Below are 26,228 nucleotides of genomic sequence, written 5' to 3'. Positions count from 1 at the left end.
TAGGGGCATTAAATAATTATTAGAATCCGGGTAGGGAGTATTAAATAATTCTGGCGATTCAAAAAAGAAGCAACTATTTAATACTGTACTATCAGAATATAAACGAAAATAAAATAAAAAAGTTTTTGCACTGACCCGGATTCGAACTCTGACTCCTCGCTTGATAGGCAGAACCTCTACGCGCTGAGCTATGGAGACTCGGTCGGTTTATATTCAATACTAGAATTTAAAGGACCAATAAAAATATAGGTATATATAAATATCTTCTTTCAATGCGCAGTAAGGAACGCAACGAGTATCGGAAGCCAGATGGGCCGTATGCTGTTCTAAAGAGCATAGTAAAAGATATATCAAAGAGCCAGACGTCTTAAAATACTTGTTTTTACGACGTTGCTAGCTCTCGTACTACAAGCTTAAAGCTTGACTGGAGATTTTGTCTGAAGAAACGACAGAACACATTTTATGTCAGTGCTACAGCCTGGTAAATGTGCGATTCTTTGAATTAAGTTAAAATAGGCCATTGACAAAGAGTCATATGGGGAGTTTGATTTACTCTGCATGTTACTGGACTTTTCTAAAAGGATAGAACTGGAAAATCTAACCTAGATATTATAAGAGGGAGAGGATAAGTTGAAGTGGAACATATCGGTAGCCACCTCAAAAATGTAATCTAATGTTTATTTTAAAAGTATAATACTTCGTTGCCATTTTGGCGTCATAACACTACAGTTGCACAAAATATAAAGGAAAACTATAATAATTTTATATTTAACGTAAAAAAGAAATATGTTTTGTTAGACGGGGACTCTCGTAGGGTAAATGTATAGATAGATTCTTTATTTGTTCTGAGGATTAGTTATGTATTAGAGTCTTATTGCTTTGGCTTTTGTATTAGTTATTGGTAATTAATAAACAATCAACTTAAATTAAATTTTATTATACAAAAATTGTACATCTAAAACAAATTTCATTTATTATTTTCTATCAGGATAGGAAATCTTTGGCTCTCTTAATATTTTTTGATAATAATATTTATTAGTTTTGTTTACAGAAATCTTCCATAAAAGCTTGGGGGATAAAGCATTATAGCGATACTAATTAAACTTTTAGTTACGTAATCGTGGGCGCTATTTTTAAATTCATTGTTGCCAATCATGGACATATACTGCTGCATAGACTGCTGTAAAAAATGAAAAATTGCCACATTTATTTATTTCCTGACATTGTCATGGTGGCTTTAGTTTTGTATTACGAGTTTTTGGTTTAAATGAATTGTGTTGTGATATTTAAGCAAAAAAAAATATTAGTACACCTTGCAGTCGAACATTATTTTTTTAGAATCTTTTTGAGTGCGAAGTATACAAGATAGCTTAATAGCCGTTACAAAAACCTCATCGCAACCTTATTAGTATATTTTGAACGGTAAAACGGTAGTAATGACCTTTTATGACCCTTAAGTGCTGCCAAGGAGGTGAGTTTTGTTGATGTAATAATAAATGTTTAAATATTTATAATTTATTTATTTTTGTTTCCTAAAATATTTTGATTAAAAGAAAATATATAAATGTGGACAGAGCTGTGCGGGTCAAGCTTAATCACATGACTAAAAGTTTATTTGGTATGATCATAAGTGTTCTCACACGAAGAAGTTTTGAGGGTATATAGTCTGTGAAGCGAAAAACTTTGAATTTGACAGTTCCCGCGGGCTTTTCTAGTGTTAATTTTATTAGGTTAGCAACTTGCAGCCCTGCTGACACAATGCCGTCTCTAATAAAACAGCCTCACTTGACTATGGCTGAAATCGCACTCCATAGTCAATATAGATAGTTTTAGTGTTAAGAATAATAATTTTAAAAAATATGTGGTCATCTTTTGACAAGTTTATATTAGTTTATTAATTGTAGTAAACATTATGTGGTGTGTGGTGTGAATATTTTATATGTAATTTTTTGGATTATATTCGACACTATTTTTTTCATATGACACAACACATATGAAAGCTATAATGTTACCCGAAACTTTTTTTTAACCAAATAAAAATAATGAAAAACTAAATCCCAAGAAAATCAAAAATTTTAGAATAATTTTACATATAAAATGACAGCGATCTTTATTTCATAGCCATCACTGACGCCTTTTTTTCTATGATATTGTATTATTTGCAAATATAATTTTTCGAACATTGATACTTGCAAAATATACATATAAATTTTGAATGTGAATGCAAATATTAATACATCACTATTAGTAGATATTGAATGTTTTTTTTAAATTAGATCGATATTCAAACCCCAAAATTTAAAATATATTTTACATTTTATCCATTATCTGATGTACCTATTCATTATTTGTATATTGTAAAACATTTGCTGCCTTTGTGTGGTTCATAGTTTATTTGCCAAAGCATTTATTACTATAAATAGGTATATGTATTGTATTTATTAACTGTATATTATGTATATTTCATGTAAACTATATCATTTTTAAAATACAGTGTTTATGAATGAACATGTATCAATAACAATGTATCATGAATACATGTTTTCCATGTATTCTACAACATATTTATTAATCCGTAGTATCTAACTAGCGTGACGTCATCAATCTCGCTCCAAGGCTGTTCTATTGGAGACGGCATTGGTCTGATATTTAGAAATGTCAAAAGCTGATGACATTTTACTTTTGGCAATTATGACATTTTGTGTTGATTTTTGGAAGAAGAGGAAGAACTGTCACTTGTTTTATTATTTTCCTTTTCTATTTCACGAAAGTAAACAGAGTTACCTATCTGATTCGTTCAGGCACTCAGTTTAAAGAATATCAGTAACTTTTTGACAGAGGGATTTTATATTTGCCATTTTGGTAAAAAATAACGGTCAAAATTCAAAGTTATTCATTTTATAGACTATATACAGGGTGACGTTTTCATACGACGCGGCCTCTCGGAAAAACGACAAATTTCATTGTAACTAAATTTGGAGCAGACGTAGTTTTGTGTAGACTATGTTTCAAATTATTTTCAAGCTTTGATAAGGGTGTCCAAAAAGAATTATGCTTCTTTCTTTTTTAACGGTATACCTTATATATTAGTTAATTCTACGAAGAAAAATAAGCTTAAGACCAGATTCATAAAAGAAATTTTTGTCGGTATTTCCAAAAATGAAGAACAAACCTCTTTTATAAAACTGGACTTCATTTTGATTCTAAAATAATGAAGCTAACTAATATAGTTTTGCGGCCTCCTTATAGTGGTCCAAATGATAAATACATACAGAGGTCCATACAATAATTTTCTAGGAGAGTCCGAGTAATATGAGAGGCGCCATCCTGTATATTTTATTTTAAAGAGGGGTCTTTAAAATAAAAATAAAATATATTATATAATCTCTCTCTGTAAAATGGCAACTAGAGAATTAGTTGTATAGAGTTGTATAAATAATTATATAAAAATATAGCTACCTAATTAGTATATACAATAATTATTCTCACATATTTACTATACTATAAATAATAATATAAAAATATTTTAATACATATTAGTTAGTACTTAACCCTGTTTAGTTTTATAACAATATAATAAATTGAAGTACAAAAATTATACTATAGGTTTATTTGAGATTATGCAGTTTCTTGGACCAATTTACTAAAAATGCACCAGTTCGTTTATTTGAAGAAAATTATTTAACAAAATAATTCTTTTTGACTTTATCAGAGATATGTTTTGTAGTTTACATACAGCTTAAGAAATCTTAGTTAACGTGGGGTGAAAAGTTGTGGCATTTTTATTTATATACAATATTTACATTCGTGATATACGGTGTCAACCATAATATTCGTGCAAAAGAGCCATTTTTTTACAGGCCATACATTTTTTTATTTTTTTTTATTCATTTTTTTTCATTCATTCAACTTATAGGTGCAGTAATAATAGTTTATTATCATGTAAGCTGTGAATGTATCAATTTTAATTACATTTAATTTTAAGGTCTGTTAAAAAAGTAGTTCAACATCTTAAATTTTCTTTTTTTGAGAATACTTTAAATATACTAGCTATAAAATATCTCTACCTCTAGATACCTCTAAAAGGTATCTAGAGGTAGAGATATTTTATAGCTAGTTTGCATGATTGTCAAAACATATACAACAGGATTAATCATTTTAGAACAAGCAGCATCTTTTATGAAGAATGTATTTTCCTTTAAATGTCAATAACAAAAAAGTTTTTCCTCTTGTAAAAACAATCCGGGGTGTAGGTACATAATAATATACTGTAGGTACATATGCCCTTTTAATAATAGTAAAAATCAAGTCAAACAACTAACAAAAATGGTTCTAATTTAATGCGGATTTTATGAATGACACTGTATAATCGTTATTTACAGTACAAGTGTGTTTATGAACATTATTATAACGAGTGTGAACGATTAGAACGACGAGGTCGTAGACCGAGTCGTTCTAATCACACGAGTGTTGTAATCATGTTTAAACGCACGTGTCATGTACAACGTTAATATTATATTATTATTCGGTGGTTTTATCTACAACCGAAAAATAAGAAAATGCTGTTTTAATTTTCGTTTATTAGTCGCCCACCTTTAACTATGAAATTTGTTACATTTTTTTAATTATAATTGTGACAGACAGACCTTCGACCTTTCAGTTAGACCTTTACTATTATCATTGTCATCATCATTAGAGGAAGGAATGTTTTAAAGAAGTGTAAAAAATGTGTTATTAATATTTATAATAATTAGTAGTAGGAATTTGTATCAAAAAATTAATATATTTAGATGTTCGTAGTTGTTTCATTATTATAAAAATTAGTTGTGTTATAGATCCATAACACCACGAGTTGTGTTATGAATCTCATAACGTAACTGAAATACTATAAAAAATTGTGATGTAAAAACGTTATAACTAAACGGTTGTAGATAAAAATATTTACTAAACTTATTTTTAATTAATTTAAAATATCTTATTGTATGTTAATATTAAATCTTGAATTTATTATCTTATTTTAAAAATTGAGCTATATCTTCTAGTGAATTATTAGAATATATCAAACATTTCGATTTTTAGGAATTTTATAACAGTATTGTGCAGACATTTAATTTTATTTTTAATGAATTTATTAATATAAAATGTTAGATATAAAAGAATAGATTTTAAGTGTAAATAACCTCTGTTACTGTTTGATGACAAAGTTTTACCTACTTGAACGAACATTTTAAAGAAATGAAATCTGCAAGGAAATGCGAATCAGTCTTTTACAAATTATGCAAAAGTATTACAAAGTAAAATTTGCCTTACATAACAATAACCAATTTTACACTCCTAATGTATAGTTTGTTATATTTACCTAAACATATAAAACACTTATAAACACACTTTATTAAAAAGTTTTAATTTAAAAAATTATTTGAGCTGAGTTTACACCCTGTAACCCTTTTCATGATGAATCTTATTTATTTATATATTTATGTTAATTATTAATTAAGAGTAAAATTTGTTTAATAAATTATTTATACATATAAAATACACTTAATCAAACAATAATTTTATGAACATATTTTTATACATTTGAACAGATACCCTGCATATTTAACATAGTCTTTCATAGATACCAAATGATAAAACTTTGCAAGTACGATTTATGTCTTACAAGCTGTTTTATTTTGGTTCTATAATCTTAAAATAATTTCAATTATACTAATATCAAAATCAACAAGTCCTAATGCAATATTTCCCAGTCTTACATGATATCCTTCCTCGTTAGTTTAGTAACTATCTACATTATTATATACAAACAGTATCGCCCCCATTTTATTTCAGTATTTTAACAGTCATCAGGATATTAAAAAATGATTAGAAAATTGTGTAAATACAGGTTGTCAAATCATTTACTTTTAGACATTTTTTAAATTACTCATTATCCGTCTCCCTAAATTGTAGTATTAAACAGTGGCGGCTTAACCATGAGGACAAATGGTCAGTGCCCCCCCCAAAAAAATCAGGAGAAAATTAGAAAAACCTATTTAAATTATACTTTTTGCAAATCACTTTTTTCATCCAAAAATATTCAAAACTATTCCCAAAACTCTTCTTTTCTTTTGCTTGAAAACGTTTTATTTTGCCCATTTTCTCTACTGCTGGTCAAAATTTAATTTTCTCCTTCGTTCCCTTTATAATAATATATAATAAGTATAAACTCCAAATGCCGCGGTTCGTGACGCCAACAAGGTAAGGTATAGTACGTATAGAAAATATAATAGGTTAAGGTGCGAAAGATATAGTTTATATTGGCCATTGACCGCGTCATACATAAAAGGATTTCAGTCATATCACTGGAAAAATTTCGCCGTTTGGGTGTTTATAAAAACTGATATTATAAAACACCCTAGCAATATTTAAATTATTATATTAATATTTAAATTTTTAATATCAAAAGAAATCCGATCTAGTTTTAGTTGTCGTAGCTTTGTCGTACCCTCGGTAGTACCCTTTGAAGTGTAGCGCGAAATTTGTGTAGGTAATAATTCATAATTTCCTGGTGATGGATAAATGACGCACTGTCGCTGACTTCTGGAATAGATATTTTTAAATAGACAACATGGTGTTTAGTTTGTAAAATCGGAACTACTTCTCTATATGAGTTTGCAGTTATATTTTGCATCGTAAATTAATATACAGTCTCAGAAGTAAGTGAAGATATTTTAACTGGTAGTATATTTCGACCCCAGAAACACGCCTATGAGTTTTTTTTTTGCGAAAAAAAATTGTTAAAAATTTTAAATGTTTCTTCACATTTTCTTGAAATTTAAAAAACTTTTTAGTGCCACTTGTTTATTCACCTGAGATTTCTCTACGGTTTATCTAAACCTTGCACTGTTGCGACCTCCTCGTTATCCATATTCTAAATATTTCTGTATTTATAAATTCACAGCAATTTAAAATTTCTATACAAAAAAATAGGAATGTTAATATTAATCTTTCTAATAGTTCTAAAAAACACATTAATTATTTTTAGTACATACCATTTCAATGAAAACCTGGTAACCACCGAATATAAACTATATAAAACGTTACTTTTAAGGTTTACGAACATCGAAAAAGGGAACTGTCACAGTTACTGTCATAAGTATCTTTTTTTAATGTTGTGGGTAAGTTTTTTTTTCTTTTAACTTATTTTGTGTAATAATAACACCATCTTAAAAATGTAATGGAGCTCTGCTAAACTCCTCAACTGGTACGATTTTTTTATTTATTTTTAAGCATATACTTTCTTGACTATATTCGGCAACACAGAGCGTCAAATTATCTGAGATCCGGGCACCGATTCTGCCGATGGTCCTCAAAACATTGCCATTATTTTTTAAATTTTGAAAGTTAAATTACTCGGTTATTTTCAATTTATTTTAAAAATGTTAAAGAGAAAATATGTTTCTTTTGATCAGATCTACCACCTCTTAAAATATCTGCACTAATTTCTGGGACACCCTGTATATGACGACCTGCATTTCTATATACTAACACTGCTTATTACTTCTAAACCGTTGTACTATGTATACTTTGTGTACTTATTGTATAATTATTCTCCTTTCTGAAGATTTCGACATCTTTAAAAATCTGGCCAGCATCGTCCTGTTTAATTCTTGACCAAAATTCAGTATTTGTGGACGTCTTCCACAACTTCTCTTTTAATCAGGCCGGCAAAGTACAAAGGTACTGCACAGGATCTTTGACTTGACTTGGGAGAAGGTACCCTTGGGCATCTACAAGGTCGCCATTGGAGACGGTCTTGGGCAAGGGAGGTGGCCTAGGCAACGTTTTCAGTTTCATCTCCGATGCTCTTTTAATTAATGACAGCTCGTCTAGCGATGCCATTTCGAAGATTTCATTCTTCCATTCGTTCCGTAGCTTCAGAGTTCCCGAACTTTCTTGGGAGTCTGGTTCATCCTAAAATAATAAAATATATAGGGCAGGGGCAACGGTAAACGGCAACGCTGTTTTCTACACCATGGCCAATTTCATTCAAATATTCAGAGGCGTGAGATGAAATCAGGAATTACTAGAATTAGAAATTTACTGGAACATTCTACAGTAAACTTTATAATATTATTTTACTTTTCATATAAAGCTACATTTTATTTACTGATTTGCAAAATATAGTAATATTTCTTGAAAAAGAAAGTCCTATGGGTATTTCGCCACTTATACAGGGTGATCCAACCTAACCGGAAACTTTGGCAGCATATTCTGCAGATAAAAATAAATAAAAATGTTCGTATAAATGTATGTCCTAAAATGCTTTGTTTCGGAGATACGGGGTGTAGAAGTAAAGAATTTCTGAAGTAGCATCAATATTTAGATGAAAATTCGTGTCTGGAAGTTTTTTGGCATGATAAATTTGATTTTGATGTCCATATGACTCCTACTTGTAGAGGGCGCCACCTACATGTGTTTTAACCGTTTTGAAGAGCAATAATTTCGTCCGTACCTGTATAAAACTACTGAGTTAAAAAATATACATATACATTCACTAATAATGGTTCTTGAGATATTTGGAATAGAAATTATCATTACCTCTCATCATTGCCATAAATTATACATGTTGACTAAAGAGTTATTAGAGTGAAATCATAAATTTGAAATGTCTTTGTGCCAAAAGTTCAACAAAAACTGTTTTTCATAATTTTTTCGAAGAAAAATTTATGATTAATTTAAAAAAAAATAAAAAATTCCCAAATTAATCATTTCAGTCAAATAACTTCTCGTATCTACTCAACATAATGTATGTTTACCTTTTGTCAATAATGACATATATTGACTATTTCCATTCTAAATATCTTGAGAACGGTTGCTCGTAGAGATTTTTACCAAGAGACATTTTTTGCGTAAAAAATCACGGAAATGTAGATTTTTTTCACTCAGTAGTTTTATACAGGTACGGACGAAAAGTTATTACTCTTCAAAACAGTTATAATATATGTAGGTGGCGTCCCCTACAAATAGAAGTCATATTGACATCAAAATCAAATTTTTCATGTCAAAAAACTCCCATACACGAATTTTCATCTAAATATTGATGTTACTTCAGAAATTATTTGAAAAACATCGAAATAAATATGAAATTTCTTCACCCTGTAGCTTGGAAACTAAGCATTTTAGGAAATGCATTTATACGAAGTTTTTTACCTATTTTTTATTTGTAGAATATGCTACCGAAGTTTCCGGAATACAGTTCGAACCACTTTGTATATAAAACAAAAACTACAAAATATCTTAAAATGTGTCATATTGATCATTACTCCTTTTCTAGGAGGTATTGGGTAAATAAAGGAATTTTTGACTCTACTACGTAATGCTTACTTTATCAAGTAAACTGTATTCCCTATCATCCCCTTGCTTCCCCTTGCTATTGAAATAGGCGTCTTCGAGGATACTTCTAATAAGAGGAAAGGAAATTCTGTGTTTAGGCTCAGTTTTCCAGCAGTTTTTCATCAGTTCGCAAATAAGTAGGGGACACCTTTCTGGGGGTATTAACATTATCCCCTCTAGGATTAATTTAACTACCTGAAACAATGCAAAACATACATTCAGTATAAAAACGTGAACAATCTTGAGCAGGGGCATGTACGCAGAGGACCCATTTTTAATAATTTTTAACAAATTTACGCCAATAAACTCAAACGTTAAAAAACTTGTCCGTTAAAAACGCATTGAACAAAAAACTAAGAAAAGTCCCCGGATTGTCTTTACAAGTCGAAACACTTTTTTATTATTGACATTTTGAGAAAAATGCATTCTTTATAAAAAAATTTGCTTGTTCTAAAATAGTTAATCCCGTTAATACTTTTTCCAAATTTCCATACCGTTTTAGAGAAAATTAAGAAAAACATGAAAATATGGTTGAATTTTTTCCTAGTTATTAATTTTAAGTACTAAAAATCAAAAGGCTGTGGCTGTGGTTATATCATTTCGATTTCATTCTTTGATAGATGGTTATTATTAATTTTGATTAAAGTCATATTCTTTGCTGTTCTTAAAGTATCATATTTTCCGATAATTATCATCACCCTTATCGTAGCATTGAACTAAATAAATGTTGTATTTCTTTAACATTTTAAATCAGCAAAAAGTGTTATGTTAATTAAAATTAGATGAATAACAATCTATCAATGAAAGAAAGTTAATTTAATTAATTTAATTTTAAGTTAATTGTGTTTTATACCTATATGTATTTTATTTCATTTTATTTTATATTTTGACTTATGTACGCCACTATTTGTATGGTATTGACATCAATAAATTATTCTATTCTATTCTAAAGTGAATTAAGATTACTATAGAAACGCTTTTTAATTTTTACGGGTTTAGAAAATATACTATATTTTCATGTTCTTCTTAGTCTTCTTTAAAACGGCATGGAAATTTGGAAAAGTATAAACGGGATTAACCATTTTAGAACAAGCAAAAATTTGTATGAAGAATACATTTTTCTCAAAATGTCAGTAATAATTTTTTTCCTCTTGTAAAGACAATCCGGGGACATACTGTATATTCACATATAAAAAAATGAAGAAATGCCATGAAAACCATTTTAAAACACCTCTTTTCAGTCGGTTTTTATTTAACATTTTTTTTAACAAATTTACAGTTTTGTAGGTTTGTTGTTCTTTTCGGTATATAAATTGTGATATTTTTATTTATATTATAGAGTAAAATTACAAATAATCTGTCTACGGTATGTCCCCCGATGGTCTTTGAAAGAGGAAAAACTTTTTTTTTCTTAACATTTTGAAGAAATGCAATCTTTATTAAAATTTTGGCTTGTTCTAAAATGGTTATTTCCGTTTATACTTTTCCAAATTTAGATACCGTTTTAGGGAAAATTAAAAAAAAAAGATAAAAATCTGGTTGAAATATTTCTAAGTTAAATCAAAACGCGTTTCTATGGTAATTTAATTTCGATTTCATTTTTTAATTGATTATCGTCATATTTTTTTGCCGGTTGTTAAAGTATTTCACTTTCCGATATATAATATACTAGCGTGGAAACCCGCGACTTCGTTCGCGTCAAATTAATCATTAGTAATGGTGATGATAAAGCAAAGCAAGAATTTCCCTTAACATACAAACTGGATAAAATTTCCTCACATTTATGTCAGCACGATAAAAAACAATATGGCGATATTTGGTAATATTTGAGGGGTAGTTTCATCTCGCTGGAATTTGACTTTCGAAAAATCCGTTTGCCAAAAATAGGCTTTTTACGTCAAGCAGTTTAAGCAGAATCGTGGTTAATCAATTACCCAACTTATTGGAACACCATGTATGATGTATGAACACCAAGCGTTTTCCCGAAAGAATAACCGTTTTTTAAATAACAAATATTGTAATATTTGAGGGGCGTTTTCACCCTCTCGGAATTTGAGATTCGAGAAACCACTCCTTATCGAACCTCTACACCCCACAGTCAATCCGTTTGCCAAAAATCAGCTTTAAACGTCAAGCAGTTTAAGCAGAATAAGGGTGATTACTCAATGGTCATATTTTATGAAACACCCTGTATAAATTTTTAAAAAATCTTAAAATATGTAAAACAACAAGATAAAATATTCGCATTTAAGAGTTTTTCCGAAAAACTCATCGGTTTTTAAATAAACAATATTCTAATATTTGAGGGGTGGTTTCACCCCCTTAGAATTCGAGTTCCGATAAATCCGTTCTTATCGACCTCTACACCCTAAAGTCAATCCGTTTTCCAAAAATCAGCTTTTTACGTGAAGCGCTTTAAGCAGGATCGTGATTAATCAATGACCAGATATTTTGAAACACCCTGTATACATTTTTAAAAAATCTTAAAATATGTAAAAAACAAAATAAAATATACGTGTTTAAGCGTTTTTTCGGAAACTTGACCGTTTTTTAAATAAAACATATAGTAATATTTTAGGGGTGGTTTCACCCCCTTGGAACTGGAATTTCGAAAAATCCCTTCTTATCGAACCTCTACACCCTAGAATCAACCTGTATGCCAAAATTGAGCTTCTTACGTTGAGTGGTTTGAGCAGGATCGTGATTAATCAGTATATCAGTCACACTTAAGGATTTTATATTAGTATAGATAATATAATTATTATCACGCCTTTCCGAAGCATTGAACTAAATAAATGTTGTGCTTCTGTAACATTTTAAAACAGTAAAAATATGACGTTAATTCAAATTCTATCAATGAATGAAATCGAAACTATATTACAAAAAAAATCAACCATATTTACATGTTTTATGAAATTTTCTCTAAAACGGTATGGAAATTTGGAAAAGTATTAACGGGATTAGCCATTATAGAACAAATATTTGCCGGTCATTTCAGCCTCGCCTCAGTGTTGTTTTAATTGTAAAATGTGAACGTGTATTTGGATTAATTTTAATTGTATTTGTAAGTTATGATGACCTTTTTATTATTTGTTATTTATTTAGGTTCTTTCTTGTTAGGTCTGATGATGCTCGTATATGAGCGAAACACGTGTAACAGTTTAACATTGTATAAACGTTGAGACCGAGACTTTGAGTCTTTTTTCTACTTTTTTATTATAGAACAAGCAAAAATTATACAAAGAATGCATTTCTCTCGAAAGGTTGATAATGAATACGTTTTCCTCTTGTAAAGACGATCTAGGGACATACTGTATACAGGGTGAGTTTTCTACGATGTTCTCTATGGGTATCTCGGAAACTACTGAAGATAGAGAGTCGGTTAAATGGGGAAAGAATTGCAGTTTTGTGGGGTCATAAATATGGGCCTTTCAGATTTTTGAAAAATATCATGGCTTACTAGATATTTCGAAAAAAACCGGTTATTTTAAAAATTGTTCCTAATTCAATTATAATATATTTTAGACAAAAAGTTTTCAGATAAAAGTTGTAGATAATCACATGCTTAATGAGATTGTGTTCTCCGTTTTTTTTTCTAAAACCTGTGATTTTTGACATATGACACAAACATATGTTTTTTTTTAAATGTAAACCATAGTTGGTCATGACTTCATAAAAAGCGCCATGTTTGAAGCTTTTCAGCGATATAAGCCATAATATGTCTTTTTTGCAAAATTACCAAGTTATAGCCAATTCTTATAATTTTTAAACAATTTCACTTATAGCCATAGAAACAAGTTCAATCGTCGCGACGCATATCTGAGAGCAACGACGCGTCGTTGCTCTCAGATATGCGAAATTGTCACATCCAAAGTTTGTATACCTATTAAAATAAACAAAAATTGTAAATATGAATTTTACAAATAAAAAAAAGTGTGTAGGATTATTGTTTCAACTTTTCTTGGCCATACATTTTCGAGGATACGTTGACCGGTGAACGTTACTTATAATTTTTAAAGAACGGTTTTTAAGACATGTTAGAAAAGTCAAATTTAGATACTCGCGCATCAATAGAGTTGGCTTTCATCAACATGAACATGGCTTTCATTATGACATACTCCAAAAAAAACATATTTTAGCTTATATCGCTGAAAATCTTAAAAAATGACGCTTTTAATGAAGTCATGGCCAACTATGGTTTCTATTTAAAAAAAAACATATGTTTGTGTCATATGTCAAAAATGACAGGCTTTAGAAAGAATCGGAGAACACAAATTCATTAGGGACGTGATTATCTACAACTTTTTTTTCAGAAAACTTTTTGTCTAAAATAGATTATAATGGAATTAGGGACAATTTTTAAAATAGCCAAAATTTTTTTTTGAAGCCATGGACGTTTTCAAAAATCTGAAAAGCGCATATTTTTGACACCACAAAACTACAATTCTTTTTCCATTTAACCGACTCTCTATCTCCAGACTCTCTAGATACCAATAATCGACTCTCTAGATACCAATAGAAAACATCGTAGGAAACTCACTCTGTATAAAACATAAAACAGACGTACTAATCACAAAGACTATTTAAATACTATAATTGAAAAATACACTAAGTAATCGAAAATATTGTTTACCATGTCTTAAAAAAGAAACGTTTTAATTCTTCCAACTAATGCATAGATGAAAATTATCTGTCAGTATATCAAGAGTTTCACAAATCAAAACAAGAAGACGGCTTTACATAGAGTTAGTTCCTCAATTATATCAGTCCAGTATTAACAGAAATGTTTATGTCAAACTTTGAAATTAGATTTCTCGATATATCGTTTTCAAAAAACATACATTTGATTTAGGTATGTGGATGACATATTAATTTGCTTTATAGGAAATGAACGAGAATTAAACAACATACTTCTAACCAGTGGCGGCTGGTGCTAAAGGGCACAAGGGAACAAACCCATCCAACCGCAAATAAAAGAAAAAATATAGTATACAGGGTGTTCTAAAAAAACATATGCCATCTCTCGTGGGAAGATTCCTCACGTAAAAAAAAGATTTATTTCTTATCTCAACATAGGGCCGATTCTGCTTTGTTTGGGTTTGGTTTGGTTAGGTTATAATTAGTGATGGGATCACTCGAGCGAAATTTCGCTCGAGTACTCGATTATTGAAATAACCGACATCGCTCGATTATAAACGAGCGATGCAAGTGACGAGTACCAAGCGACGAAAGCAAGCGATCCTAGAATGAAATAAATTGAAATCCGATTTTACGACCTACATCGACAATGCTTTGAAATAAAGTAAATCAAGCGAATCGCTCGCCGCTTGCTACTTGCCATTCATCACCAAAAGAATATGTGCCCTGCGCACGCAACTGACTGCTTGGCGCTTGGCGTTAACGAGTACCTACTTACGACAAGCGACGGGTGAGTGATATTTCGCTCGAGCGATCACTCGGTTATTGTAATCGCTTTAAACTCAAGTACTCGACTATTGAAATTAATCGGGTTTTCTCATCACTAGTTATAATTACTGAGAGCATTTCTGGTCTTGGGTGCCGCAATTTTCCTGTATACGAAGATTACGGCCAATGAGTTCAATACAATAAGATGTACTGAATAAAGAAAGAAGAGCAAATATTTTCCAATGCGCATATGAAATCTGGAGTCTGATTAAATGATTATGTAATAAATACTTTGCATTTTTCTCTCTGACTTACTAGATCGCCATAGCGATTCACTTCTAGACATGTTAACACGGACCCAAGATTTCGCTTGCCGATAGGGTATGTATTTTGTTATTCTTTTGGAAAATTGAAGTTTTTAGTGAAACATAATGAAACTAATAATTCTAATATTTAAATAGGTTAATAACACACATATATTATTTAAATATTTGTCGAAGTAATACAGGGTGGTCTGAACTGTATTCCGGAAACTTCGGCAGCATATTCTGCAGATAAAAATAAATTAGAAGGGAATAAATTAGTGTATATCCTAAAATGTTTAGTTTCGGAGATAGAGGGTGTAGAAGTTTCATTTTCATTTAGATTTTTTTCAAATAATTTCTGAAGTAACGTCAATATTTGGATGAAAATTAGTGTTCGGATGTTTTTTGACATGAGAAATTTGATTTTGATGCCAATATGACTCAATGTAGGGGGCGCCACCTACATGTTTTAACTGTTTTGAACATTACTAACTTTTTGTCCGTACCTGTATATTACTAATGAATGAAAGAATATAAATTCTCGTGATTTTTTACGTAAAAAATGTCTTTTGGTAAAAATCGCTAAGAGCAACCGTTCTCACGATATTTGGAACGGAAATAGTCAATACATATCATTGACATAAAATAAACATGTTGAGTAGATAGTTATTAACTAAAATAAGATAAATTTGGGAACTTTTTATTTTTTTAAATTAATCATAATTTTTTCTTCGAAAAAATGAACAGTTGTTGAACTGTTGGCACAAAACCATTTCAAATTTATGATTTCAGTCTAACAGCTATTTAGTCAACATGTTTAATTCATGTCAATGATGACAGGTATTGATAATTTCGATTCCAAAAATCTCGAGAACCATTACTCGTAGCGATTTTTACCAAGACAACTTTTTTACGTAAAAAAACGTAAATGTATATTGTTTTACTCGATAACTTTATACAGGTACGAACGAAAAGTTATTACTTTTCAAACCAGTGAAAAAATATGTAGGTGGCGCCCTCTACGAGTAGGAGTCATATTGAGTTCAAAATCAAATTTCTCATGTCAATAAACTCCCAGACCCAATTTTCATCCAAATATTGACGTTACTTCATAAATTATTTGGAAAAAATCGAGATTAAAATGAAACTCCTACACCCCGTATCTCCGAAATTAAGTATGTTAAGACATATGTACATTTATATGAACTTTTTTACTTATTTTCATTTGCAGAATATGTTGCCGAAGTTTCCGGAATACAGTTCGGACCACCCTGTATATTAACATACCTCTTCGTTGGTGTGTCCATAATATGGTTGCTTAGCATAGCTGTATATCTCCCATAACACAATGCCGAATGACCATATGTCCGATTCAAGGGTAAACCTGCCATACACAACACTTTCGGGTGACATCCACCTAACTGGCAAGAGTCTGGATCCACCAATCTGGAATAAATCATATATTATTTAAATTGATCTAAAATATAAATCTACATTCCCATAAATATTACCATTATATATGAAATAAAAATACATAATAGGTATAGGGTAGACTGTATAAATAGGTACCTATAGGGTAGCCTGGGTACTAGGGTGAGTCAAAAAAACTAACCTATGGAATTTATGGGTTAAAATCAAATACGTTTAAATAAACGTATTTTAATTAAACGTATTTGGTAAAGATAAACCTAATAACCGAGAAAAAATTAAAAAGGGGTCGGTGAACATTCAAAGTTTTCCATTTAAATAACACTTAAAAAAATATTTTTCCATTAAACATACCATAACTTTGAAACTGTTGACGATAAAAAATTTTACATCGCGGATTCTTGTAGAGCATAAAATTTACTAAAAAATCTATCTGAGAGTAATCTAGTCTCTTTTTCCTAAATATGAAAATTCTAAACCTGTAATTTTTAACCAATCAAAACGTGTTTTTTTGACAAATCACCATGGCAACGGATAAATTTTAGTGAAAATTTTTTCCTTGTGGGTACCCAACAGTGAATTATACTGGAAATTTTTTGACGTTTATAATGACAGAACATCTTTTTGAGAGTCTGGTTTTTATTTGTTTACATGATAATTTTGATACATTTCAATTACAAAGGTGAGATGAAAGTTTCTAAACTGCTTCCATACGCTTGACTTCGATTTCCTAGTATTTGCGGGTGTCAACTGCTTAATCTCCTGGCAAATATTTTCTTTGCTGTCATGACCGAAACGACCGAAACGAAATATTTTTTTAAGCCGTGCCGCTTGACAGCTTCAAAACTGAAATAGTTTTTAGGTTTGGGCATAGATAAAAGAAAATAATCTACTATTAAGAGAAACTTAATAGTAAAATTTTGGGTCAAAGCGCCCCTCCGTGTTTTTAGTGGAGACTACGTTTAACCCAGCGCCTTCGCCTTTTCTGCTGTAAATGTTTTTTATGTTTATATTTGAATTCGAAGGATTTATTTTTAAAGTTACACTGATATATTAGTATATCAGAATAACTTTAATAAAACATAAGAATATATATATTTTACAATTTATTTTTTTATTTATTTTACAGAGTTTCATGTAAATGATCGTAAGTCGACTGGCTGTCTAATGAATAGACCGAGATATATAGATTTTAAAGCGAACGAAAAAAAAATCAAATAACGAATACATACCATATATTTTCTTTTATCTAAGATACATACTTTATCGTATTTTGGAAACACGTACATTTTTGCAGTTTTGTTAGTTTCTTTGCAAGATGCAACACAACAAGAAAACACCATTTTTACAGTTAATAAATAATAAAGCTATTTCTAACTATGATATTTAAAATTTAGATAGATAGAAAATTAAAAAACAAACCAGTATTTGCAGACGCAGGCCCAAATTCAATAAAAACCAAAATTTTTCCTGCGAAAATCGGGCTTTTTTTCACAGAAAAGGTATTTTTTGATTTATCAGCAGTCATTGTCAAGTTGACAATATACAAGGTGTTTTCGAAATAGTGTAAAAAAATTATGGTGTGATTCCTCATGTGTTCTTAAAACAATTTTTATATAACCATTGGGTCTAAAGTACTTCCTTTCTGATCTACAGGGTGTAAATCTACAATTTTTTTGCTTAACATAAATGGTACACCACTGCTTTTTTAAAGAAAATATATTTTTTTCTTGACTGGCCATCCTTTTTCAACAAAATTGATCTTTTGAGTTTTTCTTGTTCATCAAACGGTTGCCGAGAAAAAAATAACTATACTTATTAAGAGCCCGCCTTAATTCGTTTTCTAACGATTTTTTTATTTTTTAGATTAATTAGGAAACACCCTGTATGTGCATATCACAGGCAACCAAATAAACTAGTAACCTCTAAAAATTATTTTTCCTACCACTAGTGACATACTGTGTTTTTAGTGTGTACTAAATTATTTTATCAAAATTTCACCATATAAGTTTTCAGGCAATGGGTTTGGGTTGGTTTGGGTGTCACTTAGTTGTCATAGTAACTAAATAATCAATTCGACCAAAAATCGAAAAATACATTTTAATTATTTGATTTTCAAACACAATTTGGTGTGGAATTTTCTTACCGAATACCACACGAGGTCAAATTAAATCCGGACATTTTTTCTCGCTCATGAATATTTTTAGAAAAAATATTTCAAAATATTCATGAGTTCGAAAAAATTTCCGGAAATAAATTGACCTCTAGTGGTATTACTAGTGAAAATTTTTAATCGATCAAGACTAAAACTGAATAATTTTTGATTGAAAATTGATTTTTTTCACTTTTCAAAGCTTTCAAATACTGGGTGCGTCTCAAAAGTGGCCCCTATAACTTTTTTATTTTTTTTAATTAAAAAACGAGATTTGGTATGTTAGTATATGACATAAATTGGGATTGATTGGCGTATTCAATTGTTTTCGGTCACTTCCTGTTTCACCGGAAATGACTACAACTTTTGATTTTCAAATGGCACCCTCGGTATTTTTTTACTTTATTCAATAGAAAATAAAACTCTGAATAGAATGACATATATGTCAACTTTTGACATTTTCGCATATGATTTATTTGAAATTATAACTTGCGGTTCGTGACGAAAATTTGATTTGAAATACCAAGTGTGTGGTATCAAATAATTCGTAAAAAATGCTTTTTCCAAATATGCTAATGAGCCACCCTCGTTCCATTTGAAAAAATTGAGATATGATTAAAATACGATTTAAGAATTTCGTAACTGGCCAGGACGAGACACTAAAATCATTAGACGATCAAATTTATTTTTCCAAGGCTCCTTGATTAAGAATTAGTGTTTTTAACATAGTCATGGCATTCTATATTGAATTTTAAAATACAATTTTTTATAAAGAAAAATAAAGCCATATCTGCTGGCGGAACGGATGGATATGTTACTAGTGATTTTATTTTGTGAGGAAAATTATTTTTTGGCCTCAAGAGCTTATGCTCAAAGATATCCAAATAGGAATCTCCCTGATAAGTGTTCCTTTGAAAAACAACTTATCCTATTTCCTATTTCGCAGAGTTGGTAGTGTAGTTTATAACAAAAATCTATTAGGCAGAAACCTGTCGTTGAAAAGAAAGGAAGAAATTGAATTTGTCGTAATTGGCTCTTTTATAGAAAATCCATATATCTACAAGTTATCGTAAAATAAAACAAAGAAATATTTCTTCGTTTTCCTTGGTAGAAAATAAATACATATTAATAAATATTACTTATTAAACTATTGTAGGTAAATTAAATAAAAGTAAACTGGTATACATTTAAATAAAGTCTATAAACTAATTTCGATTTTGAAAATAGTTACTAACTGTCACTAGAAAATTGCCATGGCGATACCAGCCATCTTTATTGCCATTTTGTTTAAAAATTGCTTTTTATTCAAAATCTGAGATAGATAGGTATAGGAAACCCTAATATAGTTTGAAAGAGCATTTGAATCTGCTTCGATTGATTTAAAAAAATACAGGGTCTTGCGTTTGAAATAACAAAGTTTTTATGTAAAATAAATCCTTAAAATAGATCACCAATTTTTGGTACCCCTGTATAAATTTAAGGAAGCAATGACATTTTTCAGTAAAGTTTATTTCTTTACCTTTAAACTCAGCACAAGAATTAATTTTGAAAAGTAATGTACAGGGTGTTAATATTCAATTCTTTTGTAGCGTGCATATTTAAATATCTTTAAATATCTCAAAAACCAAAGATTTTAAACATATTTAACCCTTATAATAAATGCCCAAGAATCCAAACATGAAATAAAATACCGGGTGTTCCATAAGAAAAAATATAACTTTGGTATGGATCATAGTTCTGAGACACCCTGTATGTTTCAAAATAGTTTTCAATTGTGTACATTGCCTCTCCACATATACCCATAAATATTTTGTTTCTACATCTTTCCGTTTTCCTATAATCAACCGAGGCGAATGAGGTGCGCCATCCTGTATATTTATAATAATTTTTTTTTGCTTCCTAAAATATTTTCATTAACAGAAAATATATAAAAGTGGGCAACACTCTGCCGGTCAAACTTAATCACGTGACTAAAAATTTATTTGGTATGAACCGTATATTTTTATTTAAATACACAGAAGTATAAGAAACGAACGAACCAAACTCGTACTTTGCCTCTTATTATTGCATAGTTGAACGATCCAAAATCTCCAAATTAATATTACTAACCCCCCCAAAAACTAATTTACTCTTTTACAAGTTAATATTATTACTATTGTCACCTATTCTATACATAATACCTAATATACATTTTCCGTGAAACTTAAAAGCCATCCAAATGATAATTATTCAAAAGAATACAAAATGTTCGAATCAACTTACTATCTAAGGGTTTTCCTGGCATACTATTTCATAACATAAAGACGAAACTAAGCTTTTATCAACTTTCTCGGTTCGACAAATTCGAGCTGTATATACTTTAGTTATTAAACTCTAGTAGTTACTGATGGACGATAAGTTTTAAGGAATACTCGCCGCAAAATTATTCCGAACTAAACAGCGCTTTTTAGGTCTTTAATTGAAGCTTTGGAGATAAATTTTAATTACGAAAAAATGTCATAGCTGATGAAGTTTCCCTAATTATATTTGCATTAGAGAATGCAGCTGTCTTTCAAATTAATTTCACCAAAGAAGTTCGAAAGTTATTTCCATATTTATAATACGAGTTTTTTAGAATATATAGGTACCACAAGTCCCACTAAGAATGGATCTCGACTGTTTTTCGGAAAGTATTAAGGTTGATTCTCACTATACCTTCCGTTTCCATTCCATATCTATTCCATATTCGTCCTGTATTTTTATTGTATTGACGCTATACGTAGGCTTCCGTTCCGTATAAGTTCCATACTTTTTATTGTACAATTTATATCATTGCGAAAGTTTGATTTTAAAAATTTGTATCTTTTGAATAAGATAATAGATTTAATTAAGAGGTGAAAGAATAAATAAATATCAGCAGAATTATAACAGAGCTGGTACAAATGTAAGAACATGACAACACTGTTTCCGATTCGCTTCAGTCCGTCCGCCAAAAAACAATATATGGAAGGAAAGGATATGGAACCGAAGGGAAACGGAACTGTCCTATACATTTACAAAATACAAAAGCGTTCGACCGTGTACAGCTAAGAGACGTTGTACACCTTCTTTACAACAGGCAAATCCCACACAACCTCGTTAAAACCATACAAAACATATATGAAGCGAACCAAATTCAAGCCAAAATTAACGGGGTCCTGACCAAACCAATAAATGTAGGCCGTGGTATCCGACAAGGTGACTCCCTGAGCCCTCTTATTTTCAACATCATTATGGACGAAATAATAGGAAATGTACGTTTACTGAAGGGGTACAGTATGGGCGACCAGGAAATTAGAATTCTGTGCTATGCCGACGACGCCGCCGCCATATTGGTAGCTGAAAATGAGGACGATCTACAGCGCTTATTACATCGATTTAACTGCATTGCCAAATCACTTAATATGATAATATTGACCCAGAAAACTAAATGCATGACGACATCAAAAGTACCACTAAGATGCAAACTGGTCGAGGGCAATGTTATCCAGCAAGAGATGAAGTTTAAGTAGGCATGGAAATCTCAGGATATGGTAGGGTTCCCAACTTGAGCATCGGCGATTCCGGGACAATTATTTTTAAGTTTTTAAATAATTGAAAAGAACATTAAATATTAGAAATTCAAATATATTATATGTAAATGTGATTTTTTTGGACCCGGCCAAGGCAAAATTTTCGCCGGGACAAACTTTCTGATTCCTGGTTAATCCCGGTCAAACCGGGACGGTTGGGAACCCTAGGATATGGTGATGTAGAAGCGGAGGTGCGAGAACGGACAACGAAGGCAACCAGAATGGCAGGATGCCTGAATGACACAATATGGCGAAATAAACACATTGAGGTGGAAACTAAAGCGAGAATTTACAAGTCAACGATACGACCAATAATGACATACACTGCAGAAACTCGACCTGATACAGCGAAAACTAAACAAGTAATAGAGACAACCGAAATGAGAGTACTACGCAGAATAGCTGGAAAGACGGTTCAGGACAGGGAGAGAAATGAAAGCATATAAGAGGAGCATGGAAGGTGGAAAATATAAATGAGTGGGTACTCAGCGGAAATGAAAAATGGAACGAGCATATCAGCAGAATGGACAACAGAAAGATAGTCAGAGTTGCACGCGACAAATCACCGCTAGGTCGCAGAAGCTTAGGACGTCCAAGAAAACGGTGGAGCGACAACTTGTCAGTCTAACCGGTAGAAGACTGACTCTGAAGGAGGAAGAAGAAGAAGAATATTTTATGTAAACGGAAGGGAGCTGATAAGGAAGGTATAGTGATAATCAACCTTTAACCGTAATCCTTCGGAAAATAAATATTTACGTTTAGCTATAACAATAACCAAAGCATGATACTTCTACGTGTATAAGACTATAAATCTCTGACTTAAGAGTCCATTTGCGCTACACCGCTCGGGTCGGTCTCAGGGGTCGGGTAGAGCGGGTGTGCTGTGGAAGGCGGTCCGTTCACGATCCCCCACCGCCTGATTTTTGGTCGGACGCATTCAGTGTAAATCACATCTGAATATTTCCCATATTTATTTCAGTGGAGTAAAAACGATATCAAAGTGTGTCAAAAATTTTTTGGAGGTATAACTACTGATATCTATACAGGATTATCAGTTAGGCCTTTGTGCATGTGAAATAACTAATTACGACCTTTTTGGGGGTGTCAGAAATTTTTTAACTAGCAAAATGTCAAAAATGTATAACCATGTTTTTTTATCTTTCCTACGCGATAACTCCTAAACTAATCAACTTATTCACAAACTCTTTTTTTTAATCGATTGAGAACACATAGGCGGTGATAGCTGAGGTAATTAAAATTCCATAGTGAGTGTATTTTTTTTGGAAAATGGATTAAACTTCAAACATTAACTTTATTGTATCATGATTTTCGGTAAGCGAGAAACTTTTTTATTTGAAGGAATTTTTACATAGTATCTGCGTATGAAATAAAGTAAAAATATTGAAAAAGTTTTTGAAACTTGGCACAATTTTCTAATGCTAATACTTTTCTTGTTATCCTAAATTAAGTTTACGAATAGGCCGCGCGCGAGACCACTCGGGCCTCGCCGCCCGAGACTTTGATTTTATATGGCGACACGGCGGACGCGATGTTCCGTAGGTATATATTAATTAATAATTGTATATATATTTTATTAACAATTATGAATATATTATATTAACAAAAAGAAAACTAGTTAAATAGAACGGTTTTGATATTATAATATTTTTGATATGTGATAAAATAGGAAAAAAGGGCAAACATCACAAATTAACATCTAGACAAACAGGTATCTTATGTTGTAACCTATTTTAATAAGATTTTTTAATAAATTCATTGATAATAAAATTGATATGATCGCTAAAATTCCATAGCCAGTATTTTTTTTTGCCAATAGAGCTGAATAATTTGTCATAAACCAGAATAATTTTAATTATTCTTATTTACCGTAAATATAAAAATAATAATAATAATAATAATATAATTCCATTACATAAATAATTCTATATAATTCTACAGAATGTCCCCGGATTGTGGAAAAACAAGTGGAAAAACTTTTTTATTATTGACATTTTGAGAAAAATGTATTCTTCATAAAAAATTTTGCTTGTTCTAAAATGGTTAATCCCGTTTATACTTTTCCAAATTTCCATACCGTTTGTATATTGTTGAATTTTTTCAGTCTTAAAAATCAAGGGGCGTTTCTATGGTAATATAATTTCGATTATATTCTTTGATAGACGGTTATTATTAATTATTGTTTTATTATATGTAAATTTATATATGCATGGGAAATATTGTTGATCGTCATTTCCCAGTCAACTGGACGCCGTTTTTTTTTCGATCATACGGTATATTATGTATTTCAATAAAAGCGACAATACTTAGGCAACAATGTTTTCGATCTAGCGTGGTTTAATGACAAAAGGGGCTCCCTGTAATCCTTTTACCTGTTCAAATTAATTGATTAGTATAATGAGACAAGTCGCTGATTCCTACTATTTAGTGGTTTTCATATTTTATTGCAATGAAAATCGCAGTTTTACGTACACAAAACGCAGATTTAATTTAATTTTTTTTTAAAAACTCAGAGCAAAATTTAAAATGTCATATGTCAAATAGAAAAAAAATATTACAGTCGAAAGTGATAAAATATCCGATTTTTAAAGAAAAATCTCAATGCAATCGGTAATATTTGCCATGACTACCAACATAAAGCTTTTTTAATCTGCCAATTCGTTTATTTAATCAGGAAAGTGTGCTCAAAGGTTTCAAAAAAAAGAATTTTTATTCATTTCCGATAAAGACAATTAAAATAAAAATTCTCCAGCTTTGGCAACATTTGACTTTCAAAGAAATTTTTGTCTATTTTAATTTCTACACCGGGTGCGTCTCAAAAGTGGCTCACCCCTATAACTTTCTTATTTTTTCAGATAAAAAAACGAGATTTGGTATGTTAGTATATGACATAAATTAGGATTGATTGACGTATTCAATTGTTTTTGGTCACTTCTTGTTTCACCGGAAATGACTACAACTTTTGATTCTTAAATGGCACCCCCGGTATTTGTTTACTTTATTCGATAGAAAATGACATTCTGAATATAATGACATATCATATATCATATGTCAACTTTTGAAATTTTCGCTTAAAACGAAATTGAATTTTAAATTTCAATCAAGTAGCCTTGGAAAAATAGATTTGATCGTCTAATGTTTTTAGTGCCTTGTCCTGGCCAGTTAGAAAATGCTCAAATCGTATTTTTAATCATATCTCAATTTTTTCAAATAGAACGAGGGTGGCTAATTAGCATATTTGGGAAAAGCATTTTTTACGAATAATTTGATACCTCACACTTGGTATTTCGAATCAAATTATCATTATGAACCGCATGTTATAATTTCCTTTATAATTTCAAATAAACCATATGCGAAAATGTCAAAAGTTGACATATGATATGTCATTCTATTCAGAGTGTCATTTTCTATCGAATAAAGTAAAAAAATACCGAAAAAACTAAATATGCCATCAGTTTGCTTAAATAGAACAAGTAACATATAATTTACGCGAAACTGACGATATGACCACAGACAACAAATTGCAGAGCTTCACAATTCAGCATAAAATATTTATTAAAAAAATAAATTAAATATAACTGTAATCAGAAAACCTTAATTTATGTCTGTATTGTAACGGAATTTTAACTTATAATACTCTTTCCAATATAGACATGTCTTATAAACCTTATATTTTTAAATGACGTGTTGAACGATGTGGGGTACCGATTAATTTTGAAGAAAAAAATATTAAACCCTGAACTTAAATTAAAATTTATTTTTAAATTATAAGAAAGTATCGCTTATAATTAAATTAACTATTAAATTTATTTCAATCAATATTTTTTAAGTATAATAAATACAACTTTGTTTGACCATCAAAATCTCAAAAATGGTAGATAACAACCTATTCTCAGACCTATTGAATAGACATATAAAATTTAATCAAAATCGGTCAAGCCGTTACGGAGA

At 30.4% G+C, this 26,228-nt stretch overlaps 1 protein-coding gene across 1 annotated transcript in view; it reads right to left on the bottom strand.

The window, feature by feature from the left end:
- Positions 1-2,851: 2,851 nt before the first annotated feature.
- The window catches only part of LOC115874104 (BDNF/NT-3 growth factors receptor-like), a 269,157-nt gene continuing 245,780 nt past the window's right edge, over positions 2,852-26,228 (bottom strand). The window contains exons 8-10 of the mRNA XM_030889183.1: positions 16,377-16,535; positions 9,370-9,573; positions 2,852-7,956 (exon numbers count right to left, since the gene is read on the bottom strand). Of these exons, the coding sequence (XP_030745043.1) occupies positions 7,702-7,956; positions 9,370-9,573; positions 16,377-16,535 (618 nt within the window). The 3' untranslated portion in view covers positions 2,852-7,701. The remainder of the gene's footprint in view (positions 7,957-9,369; positions 9,574-16,376; positions 16,536-26,228) is intronic.

The sequence above is a fragment of the Sitophilus oryzae genome, unplaced genomic scaffold (genome assembly GCF_002938485.1).
Source record: "Sitophilus oryzae breed Bouriz unplaced genomic scaffold, Soryzae_2.0 scaffold_1009_pilon_pilon, whole genome shotgun sequence".
Lineage (NCBI taxonomy): Eukaryota > Metazoa > Arthropoda > Insecta > Coleoptera > Curculionidae > Sitophilus > Sitophilus oryzae.
The sequence above is the reverse complement of the archived record's forward strand: the minus strand, read 5'-3'. Positions and strand labels throughout refer to the sequence as shown.